We start from the raw sequence: 19,236 nt of genomic DNA, 5'->3' as shown, positions 1-19,236 counted from the left end.
GCTTTCCTTCTGGCCAGCGTTCTGTTCCTCCTTTCCAAGGTCAAGGATTTCCAGGCTGGAAAGCAAAGATGTTGTTAATTCTTGAAGGCGATGAACTCTCCGATGTTGTTCTTGGAAATCGTGTTTGTCCGCCTCAACCTGTTGATACGGATAATGATAACGTGCTTATCACTGAAGGACCTATATTTGAAGATTGGAATGTTGCCTATACGGATTGGCAACGACGTGATAAAGCAGCTCGTCGGTATATTCTTTCTGCTCTTACTTTTGCTTGATATGTATGAACTGCCTACTTCCCATGACGTATGGAAGTACCTTATTGCAAACTTTCAGAAGAAATCTGCTACAGAAATACTTTATTTGAGAGGGTTGCTTAACAAGTTACAATATGAAGTTGATACTGCCATGACGGGACATATTGAGTCTTTCAAATCTATTATTAATCAACTTGCTGCTGCCGGTGATCCTGTTCCACAAAAGCAACTGATTACACTTCTCCTTGATACGGTGAAGGACTCTTCTTATGATAACATTGTTACTATTCTCTCTAATAAAGATGGTCTTGATTTCGACCAAGCTTGCATGTCTTTAATTGAATACTCTCAACGTCAAGAACGTCGGAATGCTGGTCACGATACAGCTATGATTTCACAAGAGGAGACTGAGTCACAATAGATGGAACGTGCTTTTTATGCTCGAAGGCGTCCATTTCAACGAGGAAACCGCAGAGGTGGCCGTCGCGGTAATATTTTCTCTCGTCTCAAATTTCCTAATAAGCAATGTTCTTACTGCAACAGAAATGGCCATACTGACGATGATTGTTGGGCACGTCAATATGATGAAGAACACAATATTACCACAAAACAACCACGTTTATCTAGAGACTCTTCTTCTTCTTCTTGTGAATATTGTGGACGATCTGATCATCCCACTCATATGTGCTATAAGCGTCGATTCGACACAGATCGGAATAGAGCATATGCTATTGAACATCGAAACAACATTGTACCAGAAACAAGCTGCGTCCTATGTTTAGTTGCTCCAGACAGAATACTTCATGTACGTGATGGATCACTTTTTATTGTCGATTCTAGTGCTACAGGAAATATGACATATCAATCTAAGTGGCTCCATAACTATCATCCACTGCCAGTTCAACGTGTTGTTTATCTTGCTGATGATACTACTTGTCAAGTAAAGGGTATTGGAGACTTATATCTTGGTACCTTATCTTCTTCCACTCGAATTTTGCGAGGAGTATTACATGTACCAGATCTTCAACGTAATCTTCTTTCAGTTGCTAGACTTGTTGATCTTGGTCTGTTTGTTGGATTTGATTATACCAAATGCCGAATTGAGAAAGATGGACAGACTATAGCCACTGCTCCTCGAAACGGTAATTTATTTGAACTCTCTCTCAAAGATGCTGTAGCAAATATTGTCACTGCTCCAGGTGATCATGATTGCAAAGTATGGCATCACCGTTTTGTTCATGCTGATTTCTCAAAACTCCTTGATCTTCAACGTCGTGATCTTGTTCATGGCATGGATCTTAAAGCCCATCCCCATATGGGAATTTGTGAATTTTGTGCTCTTGGGAAACACAATCGTAAACCCTTTCCTCTTTCAAATACAACTCATTCTCATGACATCTTGGATCTTGTTCATACTGATATATGTGGACCTCTACCTTCTTCGAGATCACAATATCGCTACTTCATTACTTTCATTGATGATTTCTCAAGGTATACGACTGTATTTCTGCTTAGACAAAAATCTGAAGCCTTATCTGTTTTCAAACAATTCCACAAGGCTGCGGAACTTCAACTGGTCGTCACCTTAAGAAGCTTCGTAGTGACAATGAAGGCGAATATGTTTCTCGAGAGTTTGTGAGTTACTGTGCTGACACAGGAATTCATCATGAACACACTATTCCATATTCGCCTCAACAGAATGGTGTTGCTGAACGAAAGAATCGCACTATTCTCAATGCTGTAAGATGTATGCTGATTCATTCTGGCTTATCTCGTGTTTTCTGGGCTGAAGCTACTTTGACAGCAACATTTATTCAGAATCATCTTCCTACTACTGCACCCTCTGGTAAGATACCCATCAATTAGGTGACATTCCTTCTGTATCTCATTTTCGAACCTTTGGATGTATTGCTTATATTCATGTTCCCAAAGAAACACGAACAAAGCTTGATGCTCCTGGTCTTAAAGTTATTTTTATTGGATATTCTGACTCTTCCAAAGGCTACAAATTCTATGACCCTTCCTCCAAGAAAGTAACTGTGAATCGTGATGCTACTTTTAACGAACAGCTTATGGGAGGCTCATGGTCCATGGATGATTCTGATGATACTAAATCATTGCTTCAGGCTTTTCCATTTCTTTCAGAAGATGAAACACTTCCTATAGAGCAACTTTCCTCCTCACAACCATCCATTCCAAATGTTGCCAATGATGATATTGATATTTTTGTTGATCTGCCTATTGATTTTAAACATGACTCATGTCATGTTTATGATGACGATATTGCTGATAATGCTTTTTCTACTTCTGAAGATCCCGTTACTTATGATGAAGCTATCTCTTCACCACAAAAGGATCAATGGCAAGAAGCTATGGAAGCAGAGTACGATTCTCTTATCTCTAAAGGTACATGGATACTAACTGAATTACCTCCTAGTCGTACAGCTATTAAATGTAAGTGGGTGTATAAAACAAAAGTAAAAGCAGATGGATCTTTTGACAAGTTCAAGGCGCATTTAGTTGCAAAAGGTTACTCCCAAGTAGCTGGTGTTGATTATCAAGAGACTTTTTCACCAGTTGTTCGCATTACAAGTGTTCGAGTTTTATTGGCATTTGCTGTTCAATTTGATTTAGAAGCTCATCAAATGGATGTGCGAACTTCTTTTCTTAATGGTGACTTGGAAGAGGAAATTTATATGGAACAACCAGAAGGGTTTGTTATTCCAGGTAAAGAAGACCTTGTTGCTCAACTCCATAAGGCACTATATGGTCTCAAACAAGCTTCGCGAGCCTGGTATACAAAATTTGATCTTTTTCTCACCTCTAAAGGATTCATCTCTTGCTCGTCAGACCCCAACTTATACATAAAACGCCAAGGTAGCAGTTTTGTGATTCTTGCTCTTTATGTGGATGATACCATCCTTGTTTCCAATGATTTGGGATTTCTTCAGCAAGTGAAAAAATTACTGTCTTCTGCATTCGATATGGTGGATCTTGGAGAGATTCACTCTTGTCTTGGCATTCAAATCCAACGGAACCGTACAAAAGGTATTTTATTCCTTCGACAGTCAAATTTTATTGCAGATACTATTCAAAAATTTGGTATGGAATCTGCACATTCAGCCAACACACCTTGTCTTGTGAGCTCTACGAAGAATACTTCTGACAATGGCGGTCAACTTGTCACAAATCAACCTTATGCTAACTTGATTGGATGTCTTCAGTTTGTTGGCATGAACACTCGTCCTGATATTCTGTTTGCTGCTAACTATCTTGGACAACATCTTGCATGTCCTTCTCTTAAGCATTGGTCTGCTGCAAAGCGTGTATTGAAATACTTGAAAGGCACTACAGATTTTGGTTTAGTCTATCGACGACAACTCACATCGGATTCTATGCAATCTCTTTCTCTTTTGGGTTACACAGATGCAGACTGGGCAAGCTCACATTTATCTATGCGATCTACTAGTGGAAATTGCTTCTTTATAAATGGTTGTCTTGTTTCTTGGACCAGCAAGAAACAACGTTGTGTTGCAGTTTCTACGACTGAGTCAGAATATGTTGCGGCATCACTTGCAGCTCGTGAGTTGATTTGGCTTCGACAAATGCTGGTTGATATTGGTCACTCTCCTCTTTCTAGCACACCCTTGCGGTGTGACAACCAAAGTGCTATTAGTCTTGCAAAAGACTATGTTCAACATAATAAGTCAAAGCACATTGCTGTCCATTATCATTATGTCAGGTATGAAGTACACAAGGGAACCATTATGGTTGAACACTGTCCAAGTGACCAGATGATTGCAGACATTTTGACCAAAGGCCTCAATGAGTCACGTTTCATCCTCTTGCGCTCGGAGCTTGGAGTTGCTTCAGCCTCACTCTTTCTAGATTAGCTTCTTTTCTATTGTAATAGCTTTGTACATATGACATTGTAATCTTTTAGGTACCATGCACTATGCACACTCCACATTTGCACCTTGTGATATCTAATTCACTTGAATATTTGTACATAGATGCCCAATTCACTTTCACATCATCACCACTGGTTCATATTTCACATTGTATAGGGGCTTGGGTTTTTCCCTTGAACTCCCCAAGGGTTTTTTCATCCAAAGCTAGAGACCTTCGTTTGAGTGGGGGTGTTGGAGCTATATATGGCTCACTCTACTGAACTTGGTCTCACCTATATATTTGTATCTTGTCCTCAATATGAATCAGTCTTTCTTTGGGAGCGTATATGGTGTGTCTCTTGTCTCGTCTCTCTCTCTTTCTCTCTACATCTCAACACGAAGGTCACAAAAGCTAAAGAAGTTCAAGGAGGGAGGAAAGAGTATCTCTTTTCTGACCTACGATGGCACCTTTGGTGCTACCGACAAAGTGTTGGCCTTCATCCAACAATTTGATGCGGCCTTTGGGGACGAGGGCTTCACAGAGTCCTCCAAGCTACGCCATGTAGCTATGCACTTCCAAAAATCTGCTCGTCAATGGTGGGCTAGCCTTCGTGGCAATGGAGAAGCCCCAAAGACATGGAAAACTCTACGAGTTTCCATCATGAAGCAATTTCTTCCAAGCGATACTAAAGATAAAGTTCTTACTGAATGGCGCGGCTTGAAGCTTCTCTCTCATGAGTCTATCAACAAGTATGTAGACAAGTTTTGGGATTTACATCTCAAAGTTACTGTCTTTCAAAAGATAGACTTTGCCGAGCAAAGACAGTAATTCTGTGCAGGATTACCTGAAGAGATGGCCGAATACATCAACTCTCAACGGCCTGGTACTATTACCGAAGTAATCCATCACACCATGGTTGCTTCACGCATCAATTTCCATCAAGGGGCTAGACGTAATGTCAAGCCCATGGGAAACAAAGATAAAAATGATGCAAAGGGGAAATCCAATGCACAAAATAATTCCCAAGGCACTTCCAACAACAACAATAACAACAACAACAATCGGTCCAAGGAGAAGGGAGTTTACAAAGGTAAAAAAAAACTCTCTCCTTAAGAGCTTGAAGCTTTTCGCAAGGACCATAAATGTTTCAAGTGTGGGGAGCAAGGACATGGCTATCGTTCTTGCCCCAAGAAGAATACTCGCAATGAGACTCCTAGAGCTTCCACCATCGAAGCTCCAAAAGAGGATGCTCATTGCAAAGGATCATCACTCTCCTATGCTTGGGGAAAGGTAAGAGAGCATGATGCCTTCATCTTGTTTGACCCTGGCTCTACTCTCAACTTCATATCAATAGAGTTGGCCACCAAGTTGGGCATTCAAGCTTTTGAGATGGGAGATATAGTAACAGCTGATGCAGCTTTCAAGGGACAACAAGCCTCCGTTACTCCCTTGATTGGGAAGTTGAGGCTTCATGTCCAAAGCTATGTCGACAAAGAAGACTTCTTCATCTCTCCTCTCCAACATCAGGATGTTATCCTAGGGGCACCATGGTTTGATCGCATGGCTGCCAACATGAAGTTCCCTGAAAGGAGAATTTACTTCACCTATAGGGGAAAGAACATGTATATAGATGCTAGTGAGCGTGGTCGCACTATTCCACTTGTAAATCCTCTTTCTTTTGATAAATCAATGAAGAGCTCCGTTTCTGCGTACATGATTTATGTCAAAGAGTCTCTAAAAGCTAATAATGTTTCATCAAATGAAAATGATAGGAATCAAGAAGAGTTAGACTTGTCTACTTTTCTAAAAGGATTCCAAGATGCGTTCATCGATGATATCCCTATGGACCTACCTCCAAAACGAGGGGATGATGACCATCGTATTGAGCTCCTTCCAGGAAGCTCACTGCCTAACAAACCTCCTTATTGAGTCTCACAAGCTCAACAAGAGGAGATTATGAGGCAAGTACAGGAATTGGTAGACAAAGAGATGGTGAGGCTTAGTTCCTCTCCCTTTTGTTCTGCAGTCCTTTTAGTGCAAAGGAAAGATGGTACATACCGTATGTGTGTGGACTATCGAGCACTAAACCATATCACTATCAAAAAAAGATTTCCCGTGCCTCGGGTAGAAGATCTGTTTGATAAGCTACAAGGCTCTACCTACTTCAGTAGGATTGACCTTAAGAGTGGCTATCATCAAATAAGGATAGTGGATGAAGGTATCCTAAAGACCGCGTTTCGCACAACATTTGGTCTTTATGAATATCTAGTCATGCCTTTTGGCTTGACTAATGCACCAGCTACTTTCAATCGTCTCATGGAGAAAATTTTTAGACCATATCGTAAATTCACCGGAGTTTTCTTTGGTGATATCATCATCTACTCCAAATCTTTGGAGGAACATAAGCAACATCTCCAAGTGATTTTTCAAGCCTTGAGGGAAAACAAACTTTTTCTCAACCAAAAGAAAATTGAATTCTTCCTTCAAGAGATTCAATATCTAGGTCATATTATCTCTCACGATGGTATTCGTATGGATCCATCAAAGTTAGAGGTAATAAAATCATGGCCTAACCCAAGGAATCTACATGAGCTAAGAAGCTTTATTGGTATGTGTGCATACTATAGACGCTTCATAGCAAAATTCTCTCAAGTAGCAGGACCACTACACGACTTAACAAAGAAGAACGTTAAGTTTGTATGGACTGCTAAGGAGCAAAATGCTTTTGAAAAACTCAAAAAGAAGCTTACTTCCCAACCAGTCCTCGTGCTTCCGGATCTCTCAAAACCATTTGAGGTCCAATGTGATGCGTGTGGTGATTGCCTTGGAGCGGTTTTGCTTCAAGAAGGGCATGCCATAGCATATGAGAGCCGAAGGCTCAATAGTGATGAACGAGTCTTGGGCATTTATGAGAAAGAGCTTTTAGTTGTTCTACATGCCCTAGATACATGGAAGCACTACCTATTGGAGACTCCATTTATCCTACGAACCGACCACCAAAGTATCAAGTATTTCATGACGCAAACTAAACTTTCCGACAAACAAATGAGGTGGGCAAGTTTTCTTTCGCAATTTAATTTCCATATTGCTCACATAGCTGGTAAGCACAATCAAGTTGCCGATGCACTTTCACGAAGACCAAAAGTTAATGCGGTGTCTATAGCTACTCACAATGATCTATCCTCTATGATAGATGAGTATGCTACTGACCCTGACTTTAGAGACTTAATGTTAGCCCTTGCTTTGGGGAAGAAAGAGGAACCATTCACCTTGCAGGATGGTTATCTTCTCCACGGCAATAGGCTATGTGTTACCCATTCCCTTCGTGAGAAGGTTATGTATGAATCCCATGCTCCTCCATATGCAGGGCATAGAGGTATTCAACCTACTCTCCGAGGAGTAGAGACGTATTTCTATTGGCCTACCATGAAAGTGGACATACAAGAGTATGTTTCAAAATGTGTAGTATGCCAAAAGACCAAGTATGATAGAGGGAAGCAACCTGGATTACTCCAGCCATTGCCTTTTCCAAATTCACCATGGGAGAGTATATCCATGGATTTCATATTTGGATTACCCAAGTCTATCCATGGGAATACAGGAATATGGACAATAGTCGACAGGTTTAGCAAGCAAGCACATTTTATTCCTATCAAAAAGACTATTAAGGCACATCAAATGGCAACTCTCTTCATATCTCAGATTTTCAAGCACCATGGATTACCCACATCCATCGTGTCAGATAGAGATCCTAGAATGACCAGTAGTTTCTGGAAAGGTCTCTTTGAAAATCTAGGAACAAGATTGAATTTCTCTTCGGCCTATCACCCACAAACGGATGGCCAAAGTGAGATAGCCAATCTTACGATACTTTCATGTAAGCCTACTTAAGCCCTACAAAGGAGAGCCACCAACTAAACCAATTATTGAAGACCCTCCCGAAGTTGAAGACCAAGAAGAGGTGCTACAACCCGAAGCTGTCCTTCGACATGAAGACAAGGTACTACGACATGGTAAGATAATCCGACGGTATCTTATTAAGTTCAAAATTTATCCTTTTGAAGGTTCTAAATGGATGCAAGGAGTACAACTTAAGGATAGTATGAACCTTGTCAATGCTTACAATGCTACATTAGAGTAAGCAAATGTACAACTCTCCTTTAATGACTCATGTTTTTGTCTTATAAGACTAATCCTCTTTTTAATTGTGCACAAATTTAACTAGTATGCATGCTTAGAATCATGTTTGTGATGACGACGTCTCTCAAACACCAAGTAGAATTTGTCACTCTACTTTGGGAGAATGAAATGGACTAAAGAGCAGACATGCTCGCGGCAACTATGTCTCCCAAGCACCAAATGGATTAGTGATCCATCTTGGAAAGATGTCGTAGGGTAAAAAAGGGATCCTCTACCCGCTAAGTACGATTGACTAATGACTAAGCCTTTATCTCTTCTACCTCATAGTCGAGGACGACTATGATTTCAAGAGAGAGTTAATGTCATAAAATCTAATATCTAACCAACCCAAATGATTTTCTCATATTAAATTGATCACTTAATGTGGGAGAATAAACGGGAACAAGTGTTAAGATATAGATATGTGCTTATAGATCTATCTCAACACGGGGCCAATAGTAAAGGGGCCCAAATGGGAGATGGTCTATCAAGAGCAAGGCTAACCAATGGAGCATAAGACCTTAGGGTTCGCTTCATTGAAGACCTCCAATAATGTGTGTAAAAGTCCTTTGACCTTAGGTAAGCTAGGGCTGAGCTTGAGGTGGGAACCCGGCCCAAGCTCGAGGTGTTTGTCCTACTTGAGGTGCTTGAGGTGTTTGTCCTGCTTGAGGTGCTTGATTAAGGTGCTTGACTTACTCCATGCTTGAGGTGCTTGACTTGCCGCTTGATTAAGGTGCTTGAGGTGCCTTGACATGCTTGCCTGAGATGCTTGTGGGAATACCCCCTAGTCCAAGTGCTTTGTCATGCTTGATGACTAAGGTGCTTGAGCTCCTAAAGTCAAAAGCATTTCTACAAGAGGGGGGGCGAGCCCTTTTCCTAGGGATTAGAGAGAGAACACACACTCACACTCACAAGGGAAGCCCCAGCTTGAAGAGGCAGCAAGGACACATGTCAGGTCCCTACCCATGTTACCTTCATGTGTTGCTTGAAGCCTATTGGCTAGGCTTCAAAGGGGTCCAATGATAAATTACTTGAATTATCTAATTGTTTTTGCATTTATCAAGTCCTCTCTCTCAAAGGGGAAAGGGGGACACTTGTCCCAAGGCTATCCCTGTTGCTTGTAATAGGCTCTGCTTGTGATTGGCTAGGCCTGGAGGGGTCCAATGAGCTTCAAGCATGAGCTACAAGGGGGGGTCTACCCAAGCAAGCTAGGGGGGTGCTTAGGGGGTATACTCACCCACACACACTCACAAGCACTCTCATTGTGTACTATGCAAAGTGCAAGAGCTCCCTCTCCTTCTCCAAGCAGGTAGAGGTTGAGAGCCTACACCAACACTCTTGGCTATGGAGTGCAAATCCAACCAAGAGCCATGCTTCAATGCTTAAGCTTGCCATCTTCTTCTTCTTCATTACTATGCTATTATGTATGCTAGCAACAAGAGTATGATAAGTGAGGAACTAATTCTTTCTCCTACGAAATGTTTCTTCTTCCTCTTCCCTACCCTCATTCCCTGCTAGCTCTCTCCACCTTCCAAGGTGTTTGAGGTCTTGGGACTGAGGCTTGGGATAGTTAAAGCTTTCTTCAAGTTTATGTTATGTTTGTGATGCATGAAGCCTTCCATCTTCATGGCATCACCTAGGTCACAAGGAACACAAAGACTGTATTGTAACAAGTCTCTCTTTATGGGAGAAATCATAATACAAATGCCTATTGGAGGGGGACCGGCTCCACATAAATCCGGTCCTCAACTGTTGTCATGTTCTCTAAACTCTCTCTCTTGCAAAAGTATTGTCTATGCCAAGTTAACTAATTGCTATGATTATGTTGCTATCTTCAATTATGTCTACCCGCTATGCTCACAAAATCATTTCTTGAAAGTACTCTCATTAAATTCCGCTATTCTCAAATTGAATAGGCAAATTCCATTACAACACATTTTCTTATGTTGTTGTTCTAAGCATTTATGGGTACAAGTAGCGTTTTGTGATGTACGCAGTGTGAGAGTGCTTCTACTATTGAAAACTGCTTTGAAGAAGTGCTCCTTTATTGTGCTCCTTCCTCAACATCTCTTCATATCAATAGCGCTCGTCACTACTACTATGTAAAGCCTTTTAGAATATGCAACAAATACATCGATGTAGTCACTTAGTGAAATGCATGCACGCTATTCGGGGGAAGAGTGCGAGCCTCTTCTATTTCATACCCGATTCGTGTTTTTCTTGCGGCCCAACATTTGTGACAGAGGGTTCACATGCCTTGCGCAACCTAATCTATTCAAATGGCCATCATTTCATGTTTTAATATCATTTTACCAATTGTTTCAAATTTGTTATCATATTTTTTAAAAAACACAAGCAAAACAAAGAAAAATACCCAAACTTGAATGATTCAGCACTTAAGGTAGTATTGGTAATAACAACGATAATACTTACGAGAATAACTGTGGTAATATATGCGTAATGTCCGCGGTAATGTTTGAAGCTGAAGAAAAGTCCTCTCGTCCCCCTCTCTCTTATTTGGCCAGCACATTGTGGACTCTTTCTTTACAAATCGTGGTAAACGACCACGGTAAATGTTATCAGATTCTCATAATGTGTAGATATACCCCACAACAAAATGATATGCTAAGTGGACGATTGTGCACGTGCTTGGTGAACTATATATAAACTAAGTTGGATCAAGACTGTTGAAAATTGTGTTCTTATTGGTTATTCCCTTGAGTAGAAAGGGTATAACTGTGACCGTAGTGTCATGCTTCAGGTGAAGACGACAGTAGTTACCGCTTTTGATAAAATGGAGAGTTGGTATGTTGATATTTAGAGCTAGCGTTGGGATTGATACCAAAGGAGAATGTGGCTACAATAAATGCAAGTTCCCAACCATGACAGATTCTAAGTGGATTACACGCATTACATAGTAAATTTAGATAACATTGAGAAACCTGTGGCAATTTTTGCATTGTTAGGGTTTAGCGCGCCTCCAAGGGGCCGATCCCTCCCTCCCCCACCAAAAAAAACTTAATTTTGTGTGTCAGTTAGTCAGAGGCCCTCCTCCTCACTCAAGTGTGTCCTTAAATTATGTTGTCGAGCGTCGGGTGGCCATGTGTGGTTCTCATAATATAGACAACAGCCCCCCTTCTGCGTACTTGTTCACCAAAATGGCTGCCGATTGGTGTCGTGAGTGCAGGGTGGAAACGCTAATTCATGAGGACTGGACATCAGGGGACAGGATCTGCAAGGCGTGTGCGCTCGTCCTGGAGTCGCACATGGTGGATGAGCGGCCAGAGTGGCGTACCTTCGTGGGCGAAGACCCGCGAAACAACGACCGGGTGCGCGTGGGCGGGGAAGATCAGGACCCTCTGGCCCCCTCGCGTCTATTAGAAACCCACATACAGCAAGACGGCACTAGGGGCGCCGCCTCCCTGCATCGTACCCAGCAGCTTACAAGGAGGGCGGTCGACGTGAAGGAGTCCCGCGCCCGGCGACACGCCATGACCGCCATAACTGCCCTCACGGACCGCCTCGTCGATCTGCCCACGTCGACCGTCTTGGTGCAGCTGGCCACGCAGCTTTTCCTCGACCACGAGAAGGCGTTGTCAATTCGTTGGCGGGATCAAAGGCAGCGCGAGGCTTTCGCTGGCGCCTGCATTGTCCAAGCTGCCAACGACCTTCCCGGCGTCCACCATCGCAAGGTTGCATCGGTAAGTGAGCACGGGGAGGGCCTCTGGAGTACAATTCTGCACTATAAAATAAAACTGCAGCAGAAAGTGCAAGCTGCAATGCAAGCAGACGTCCGCGGCGGTGCAGTTCGAAATGCTCCGGAGCACAACATCACTACTATCAATGCAGCCGCATGCCGTCCTGAAACCGAGAATAACCTGCGTGGGTCTGTGTTTGTGTGTGTGTGTGTGAGTGTGTGTGTGTGTGTGAGAGAGAGAGAGAGAGAGAGAGAGAGAGAGATATCACTTGTCGATCATGTACAGCTGTGCTCTTATATGCCGATTCTGCCAATTTATAATGATCTACTACTTGGCTGTGTAGCGCATGCAAAAGGGCGGGGATGAGCTTCAGGGGAACGCAGGCTACGCTGGAGATAGCCAGCGCAATCGAGATGAGGCTGGCGTTGCGCCGCAGCCCCAAGGCGCTGCAGGCGGCGAGCATGTATGTGATGGCACGCCTCTACGAACCTGTCAGCGGGACGCTGCTGGAGCGCATCTTGGGTGCCTGCAGTGTGACCCAGTCGGTAATGTGGAAAGCCTACAAAGAGCTGTTTCCAGAGCTTGGTAAGGTGCTACCTGCATGTGTCCTGCAGGCTGGCCTTGACCTGCGGTCCCTTCTTCCGGACCCCAAGCAATACCCCAGCGGCCCTCCCCCCTCTAGTTAGTTCAAGCTTCCCGTGTCCCTTCAAGTTTCAAGGTTGGGTTATCCCGAGATTTTTGAGGTCATACCATGTTTTGGAGTCAGTCTTAGATCAATTTTTGGGAACGCTGGAGTCAGTCTTAGATCAATTTTTGGGAAAGCTGGGAGCGTTTATTTTAATTCAGATTTGCTTCAAGGTTTTTGATAACGGCTCTATTCAATGTCTACATGTACACCTCCTACTCACACACACACACACACACACACCTTCATCCCCACCTGCATCTGCCCTTTTCCTCTTCCCTTGCGAGCATACCACAGAGATGCAGTAACTGAAACGTCCTCGCCTCAAACTAGGCTTTTCCACCTCGCCTCAAACTACGCCCCTGTAGCTACCACATCCACCTTTCTTGCTCACGTCAGCCTACAGGTGCCATGGTCACCCTGCTGCCCTATTTCAGCAAGCATCTACCCACCTACTGCAAAGAGATTCAAGTCGACGTGTGCCGTAGACCAATACACACACACACACACACACACACACACAGAGAGAGAGAGAGAGAGAGAGAGAGAGAGAGGGTTAGGAAATGGACTCAAGATACCTTGGGAGCAGATGACATAGGAAATGCTCTTAACTGGTGGACTGCTAATACTCGAACATTTGATGAACTGTTGATACCAGATTCTCAAATTCAGATAAAATGCAACAGGATGTGGAAGATTACCAAGAATCAAGACTGGTGGCTGACAAGACTTATTGATGTCTGGATGAGCAAGTATCCTATGAGTCACAAAGTTTTTTTGTGACTGAGAGTGATCACAGGGTCTGCCTATAGGGGAAATCTGAGAGAGAGAGAGAGAGAGAGAGAGAGAGAGAGATAACTACGGGAAAGGATGTATCTCAGATGAGGGAAAGGATATTGAGGGCCTTAAATAAGCGAGACAAGTGCTTAAGAAATATGAATCGGAGGTGGCTAGCAAAGCACGATTCCTATGTAGACAACGAGAGCTTAGAGATGTGCACTGCTCCTTAAACTATTTTTCAAAAAGTTGCATACACAAGATTGTTAAAGAAGATTGCCACACCATCTCTGACCCTCCCTCATGCAAGAATGCAAAGAACACTTTGAAAACATTCTGAATAAATAGGTGGATATGTCTTTTGAGAGGCAAGAATCTATTGAGTTAATGCTTTTAATTGTGGATTCATGCATAGAGGAGCATAATGCTTAAATAATGAAAGTTCCATATGACGAAAAAGAATTGCTTTGGGCCCTCAAAAAGTTGGGGAATGACAAGACCCTAGGGGCATGTGGATTAACAAAGGAATTTGTGATGGTGTTCTAGAATGACCTAAAGTCTCTGATAGTATCAGCAATCAATTAAATATTGCAATCCCAATGTATGGATCTTGTACTGAAACATGGACTCATCAAGGTTACACCTAAGAAGACATTTCCTGCCCTTTTATCAGAATGGAGACCTATAACTATGATGGGCATTGTGTACAAACTGCTGGCTAAAGAAATTGCAATTAGAATTTCACCCTTCTTAAGGAAACATGTGCATGAGGCCGAGGCTAGCTTTATTGGGGATTAGACAACATTTTGACTGTCATGTTGGGAATTGAAGCAAGCAGTAAAACAAATAAAAAAGTAGTGTTACTGCAAGTAGATTTTGCCAAAGCTTTTGACTCAATTATGTGGGATTTTGTGGTTAAGGTCACGACCAAATTGGGTTTAACCTAGGGAAATCTAGTCTAATAGATGTATTAGTAGAAAATTTTCACTCCTGCATTTGGAGGGGAAAAAGGATAGCCATAGGTACAATCTTCAAAGACCAAGGATACCGAATTGTGTTTCAGCCAAAAAGTTCATGACTATTTGGGTAGAGAAAAGAGTGTACTTTAAAGTTGCAAATGGTATTGTGATGAGTGGCCCTTTCATGTTAGAGACACGATTCTGTAAGCTATTCTAATACCTTATATGTTGTACTTATTACCACATATTGACTGGTCTCACACTTCTTTGTTCAGGATGAGATCCATGTACTTAAAAATTTTATGGGGGTCTTCTAGCAAAGCCTAGTTAGCTTTAGATTCAGTTTTTGAACCTGCATACATGGGTGGATTAGGTATCTTGAACTTGAACCTGCATATGCTTGCTAGAAGTGCTACTCTGCTGAAACATATGCTGGATATTGATAAATGTTGGTCTCATTTACTATGGTATCTGATTGATAAATTTGTCACTATAAGAGGAAAGATTGAGAACCGTTTCTATACCGCCAAATAACACATGGAAATGGAAAAAGTGTGTGAGCGGTAATAAGAGCGGGAATTTCCGCGGCAATGGTTTAACAACAATATCCGCGGATATATTGCCATGATTATTACCGTGCATGTGGTCGCCACTATTATCGCCAATATTACCTCCAGGTGTCTATTCAAAAATAAAGGTGCTCATTTGGGCCACCCAGAATTGGATGGCTCAAATGAGCACCTCTTTTTTTTATTTGCATAAAACATATAAAGCATCAATTGTTTTTTGAAAAAATGTACAAAAAGCCAAACATAGGAGCTAAAAAATACATTATCTTGACAAATTGAAGTACCAAAAATCAATAATTTAAAAAACAAATAGGATCAAAATTCTAATTGCGTTTTATATACATGTGATCATAGAGTTCTTTGTGCCACATTTGTACTTGTAAAAGAGGACTACAAAAACTTATCCATCTGTTTAAGCCTTCCTCCTCCTCCTCCTCCTCTTCATCTTCCATAGGTTCATATGTTTGATCATCCTGACTCTACATTAACCAAAACCACGAAATTAAAAAAATTAACAGCTTAAAACAATCAATACAATATGATTTGTTTAAAATTATCGCCTCTAGAGATTTGATAGCTGAGACGAACTGCTCGCGAAGGATGTGATGGTTCTCCAACAAACATCGCCAAGTATTAAAATTCTATGTGACGCTCTCAATACTTGACCATCTCTCTGGTGGGTGATTCAGAGTGATAATTTCCTAAAGATGCAATAACAAGAGAAATTTATAGTCTAAAACCCTTTTTAATCAATTTAGGGCCGAATTCAGGAAAAACTTACATAATTATCCTTCCAAGATGCATTGCCTCCTGAACCATAGTGTGTGGAAGTTTGTCTTGCCAGAGCTTTCCGTTGTTGTCTATAGGATGAGTTCATTGCAGCTTGTTTGCCTTTTTCTTGCATGGCCTACTTTCACTCTCCATTTTCCATGTTGCCTCCGTGGTAGCTCCAATTTGTATTTGCGACCTGGTTGGCCATTGTGCGCTATATGCTTGATTGCTCATTTTTCAGAAACTTTTTAATGTAGCCCTCCAACCACTGTGCCACAAAATGCTCCTTGGGGGCATTTGGGAATCGAGCATGCAACACTTCCTCGGTGTAGCATGCATGATCTAGCAGCTAGCTGATATCTGAACTTTACAAAACAATTCTTATACGTCGAATGTATAAGAATCTGAAGATGACATCAGAACGCCTTGCCTTGTGCAATACCAAAATTCACTTTGCCACCATACTTTACTCTATAGTAGCATCCATGTGTCTCTGCCACGGGTGCATAAGCAACCTTGTCCTCTATGTTTGGTGCGGCACACTATGAAATAGAGGACTCCGTCGCCCCCCATTACCAAAACAAGCAAACCCACAAGATCGCCTCGTCCTCTATGTCTGGTGCGGCACACTATGAAATAGAGGACTCCGTTGCCCCCCATTACCAAAACAAGGAAACCCACAAGATCCCTCATCGCTCCGTCTCTCTCAACGCTCGCTACCGTGAGACGAACATCGGTGCATGCTACCAGAAGAAGTGCATTGACCAGTTGTGGGCTGTTGATGATGCTCATCTAAAATTGGAGCGGAATGGAGTGGCATAGGCCTTTGTGATGGAAGGAGAGTGGGGCGTGTGATGGAAGGGGAGTAGGAACCTTAGAAGGAGGTGTCGTCGATGCCAGGCTCTGGATGAAGGGAGTCCCTCCGTGGCTCCTGCATGGTGTGGTATTTTGAGAAAGACCATAGGTCGCAAGCTCCTGTGGAGTGTAGCATCCAAACAATCCCTCTGTCGAACAAAGATACTCATCTTGCAAAGAGAGAGCACATTGGAGGTCTCGATCTACCACCAGGGGAGGAACTTGGGTAGATGGATCGGTGCCTCCCTGGGTGTAGGAGGGCCATGCCTGCAAAGTACAAAGAGAAAATCCATACTCATGCTCCCAAAAAACTATCTAAAAATAAACTTAATTTCATTGTTTGGACTTACCGCCTCAAGACCTAGGTCCACTAGAGGCGATGTCCACCCTAGATGGGAGCCCATCTGGGACGTAACCAACCAAAAGAAGAATGTGATGGCTCCTCCCCACCAGATGATCTTTTGTCTGACATCTACATTAAAGGATCTAGCCCTTTATATATGTCTCTCTCTATCTCTACCCCTTTCCTCTCTCTCTCTCTCTCTAATGTATAGAGGGGGTAGAGAGAGATAGAGATTAAAGCATTGGTTTCTCCTTCTCTTAGACTTCAAAAAATTACACCCAAGTAACTACACCCATGGTTTACAATATTGTTTATTGCAAAGAGTAGTGGAGTGGTTTTAATAGTGCTAAGTTGGCACCGATTCCTATCAAGATTCACTACAAGAGGCTCTTCACATTAGCGACGCTCACACAGCGACGCTCAAAAAAAAAATCCCCGGCGTCGCTATGAGCGTCGCTATAAGCGTCGCTATGAGCGTCGCAAATTTCTTTGTAAATTTGCGACGCTCATAGCGACGCTTATAGCGACGCTCATAGCGACGCCAGCTGGGGTAAAAAAAATAACCGAGCGCGCCCAAAAACTCAGATCTCAGATCTGAGTTTTTCGACGCCCTCAAGCAAAGAGCAGGTAACGCTCTCCCTCACTCTCTCTCTCTCTCTCTCTCTCTCTCTTTTTCTTTTACACACACACACACACACACACACACACACACACACGAGGAGAGGAAGGAGAGACAGGTATGCTCCTTCCCTCTCCTCATTCTCATGTTCCCTTCCTCTCTTTCTCTCTCCCTCGCTCTCTCTCTCACACACACACACATACACACACACATATAGTGTTTTTGAGAGAGAGAGAGAGAGAGAGAGAGAGAGAGAGAGAGAGAGAGAGAGAGAGTGCAAAAACGCACACACATACATAAACAAAGAATGCACACACACATTGAGAGAGAAAAAGAGAGAGAGAGCATGCATAAACAGAAAACGCACGCATTGAGAGAGGAAAAGAGAGAGAGAACATGCATAAACAAAAAACGCACACATTGAGAGAGGAAAAGAGAAAGAAAACATGCATACGATCCAAAAAAACGCACACACATTGAGAGAGAAAGAAAGAGAAACTAAGGGAGCGTCGTAGGAAACTAATTAAAATTAAAAGACCTAAAGATCTAGCCGACGAGGAGTTGAACTGAAGACCTATTATTCAAGAGAGAAATGGCATAATCAATCTATCATACTTGGCATGGGTGATAGAAAGGTTATACCATTTATCTCTTTTTATTGGCACACACATCCACACACGCGCACACACACAGGAAGAAGAGAGTTATAACGTCGTAGGAAACTATTTTAAAAGACGTTAAAGATTAGGTTATATGTAGACTTACATTAAATTAGATTTAGGTTTATTTTTAACTAGATTTACATTTATTTAAGCTAGATTTAGATTTATGTTATATTAGATTAGATGCGGGTCTCCATAGACTGCGATGCCTGCATGAAGCGGGTGAAGAAAGCCCTCAATGGAATATAGGGTATTGCTGCCTTCACTCATAGTGGGCTCCGTCGATCCAAAAGTACTGGTGAAATGTCTTCAGAAGATAGGGAAGAAGGTGGATCTTCAGGGCGGCAAGAGTCACTACATCCCCGACACAATGACCATCTAGACAACCTCTAGTCATTAGACTTACGTTAAATTAGATTTAGCTTTATTTTTAGTTAGATTTACGTTTATTTAGATTTACGCTTATTTACGTTAGATCGAGTCCACGCAAGAATTACTTACGGTTTAGGGTTTAGAGTTAGACGAACAGTGAAAAGATCTACTGTGAAAAGATGTTAAGATGAAGTGAAGTGCTACAGCTAGAGAAGAGGCAAAGGGATTTTGTCCACTACATGCAGTATCATGTAGACGTGGGTGTCTAGATTTCTTGTACCCACAAATATAGGTATTGACCAATAAAGACGAGATTATAACCCGGTGGTTCTGATCTCCGTGCACCTCTAGACCGAGGTGTGCGGGGATTGGACATGACTAGAGAATGTGAGGTAAAGAGAGAGAGAGAGAGAGAGAGAGAGAGAGAGAGAGAGAGAGAGAGAGAGAGAGAGAGAGAGAGAGAGAGAGAGAGAGAGAGAGAGAGAGAGATAAGACGAAGAATGCCAATAGAATATTAAATTTGTTGTCCAGGTTATAAGTTTTTTATCCTAATTATGAGTAGCGACGAGGATGTGGGACCGTCCAGCCGAAACACCTATCTC

The 19,236-nt window shown here is 42.3% G+C and overlaps 1 protein-coding gene across 1 annotated transcript; it reads left to right on the top strand.

Moving 5' to 3' along the window:
- The first annotated feature begins 11,590 nt into the window (after window positions 1-11,590).
- On the top strand, window positions 11,591-12,708 carry LOC147460586 (transcription initiation factor IIB-2-like). The gene is made up of 2 exons (XM_086503460.1): window positions 11,591-12,210; window positions 12,366-12,708. Exons 1-2 carry the CDS (start codon window positions 11,591-11,593, stop codon window positions 12,706-12,708), a joined length of 963 nt encoding a protein of 320 aa, XP_086359586.1.
- The last annotated feature ends 6,528 nt before the right edge of the window (window positions 12,709-19,236 follow it).

Source organism: Adiantum capillus-veneris, chromosome 3 (assembly GCF_014529385.1).
Source record: "Adiantum capillus-veneris isolate H3 chromosome 3, ASM1452938v2, whole genome shotgun sequence".
NCBI classification, from domain to species: Eukaryota; Viridiplantae; Streptophyta; class Polypodiopsida; order Polypodiales; family Pteridaceae; genus Adiantum; species Adiantum capillus-veneris.
This window is presented reverse-complemented; position numbering and strand designations above follow the sequence as displayed.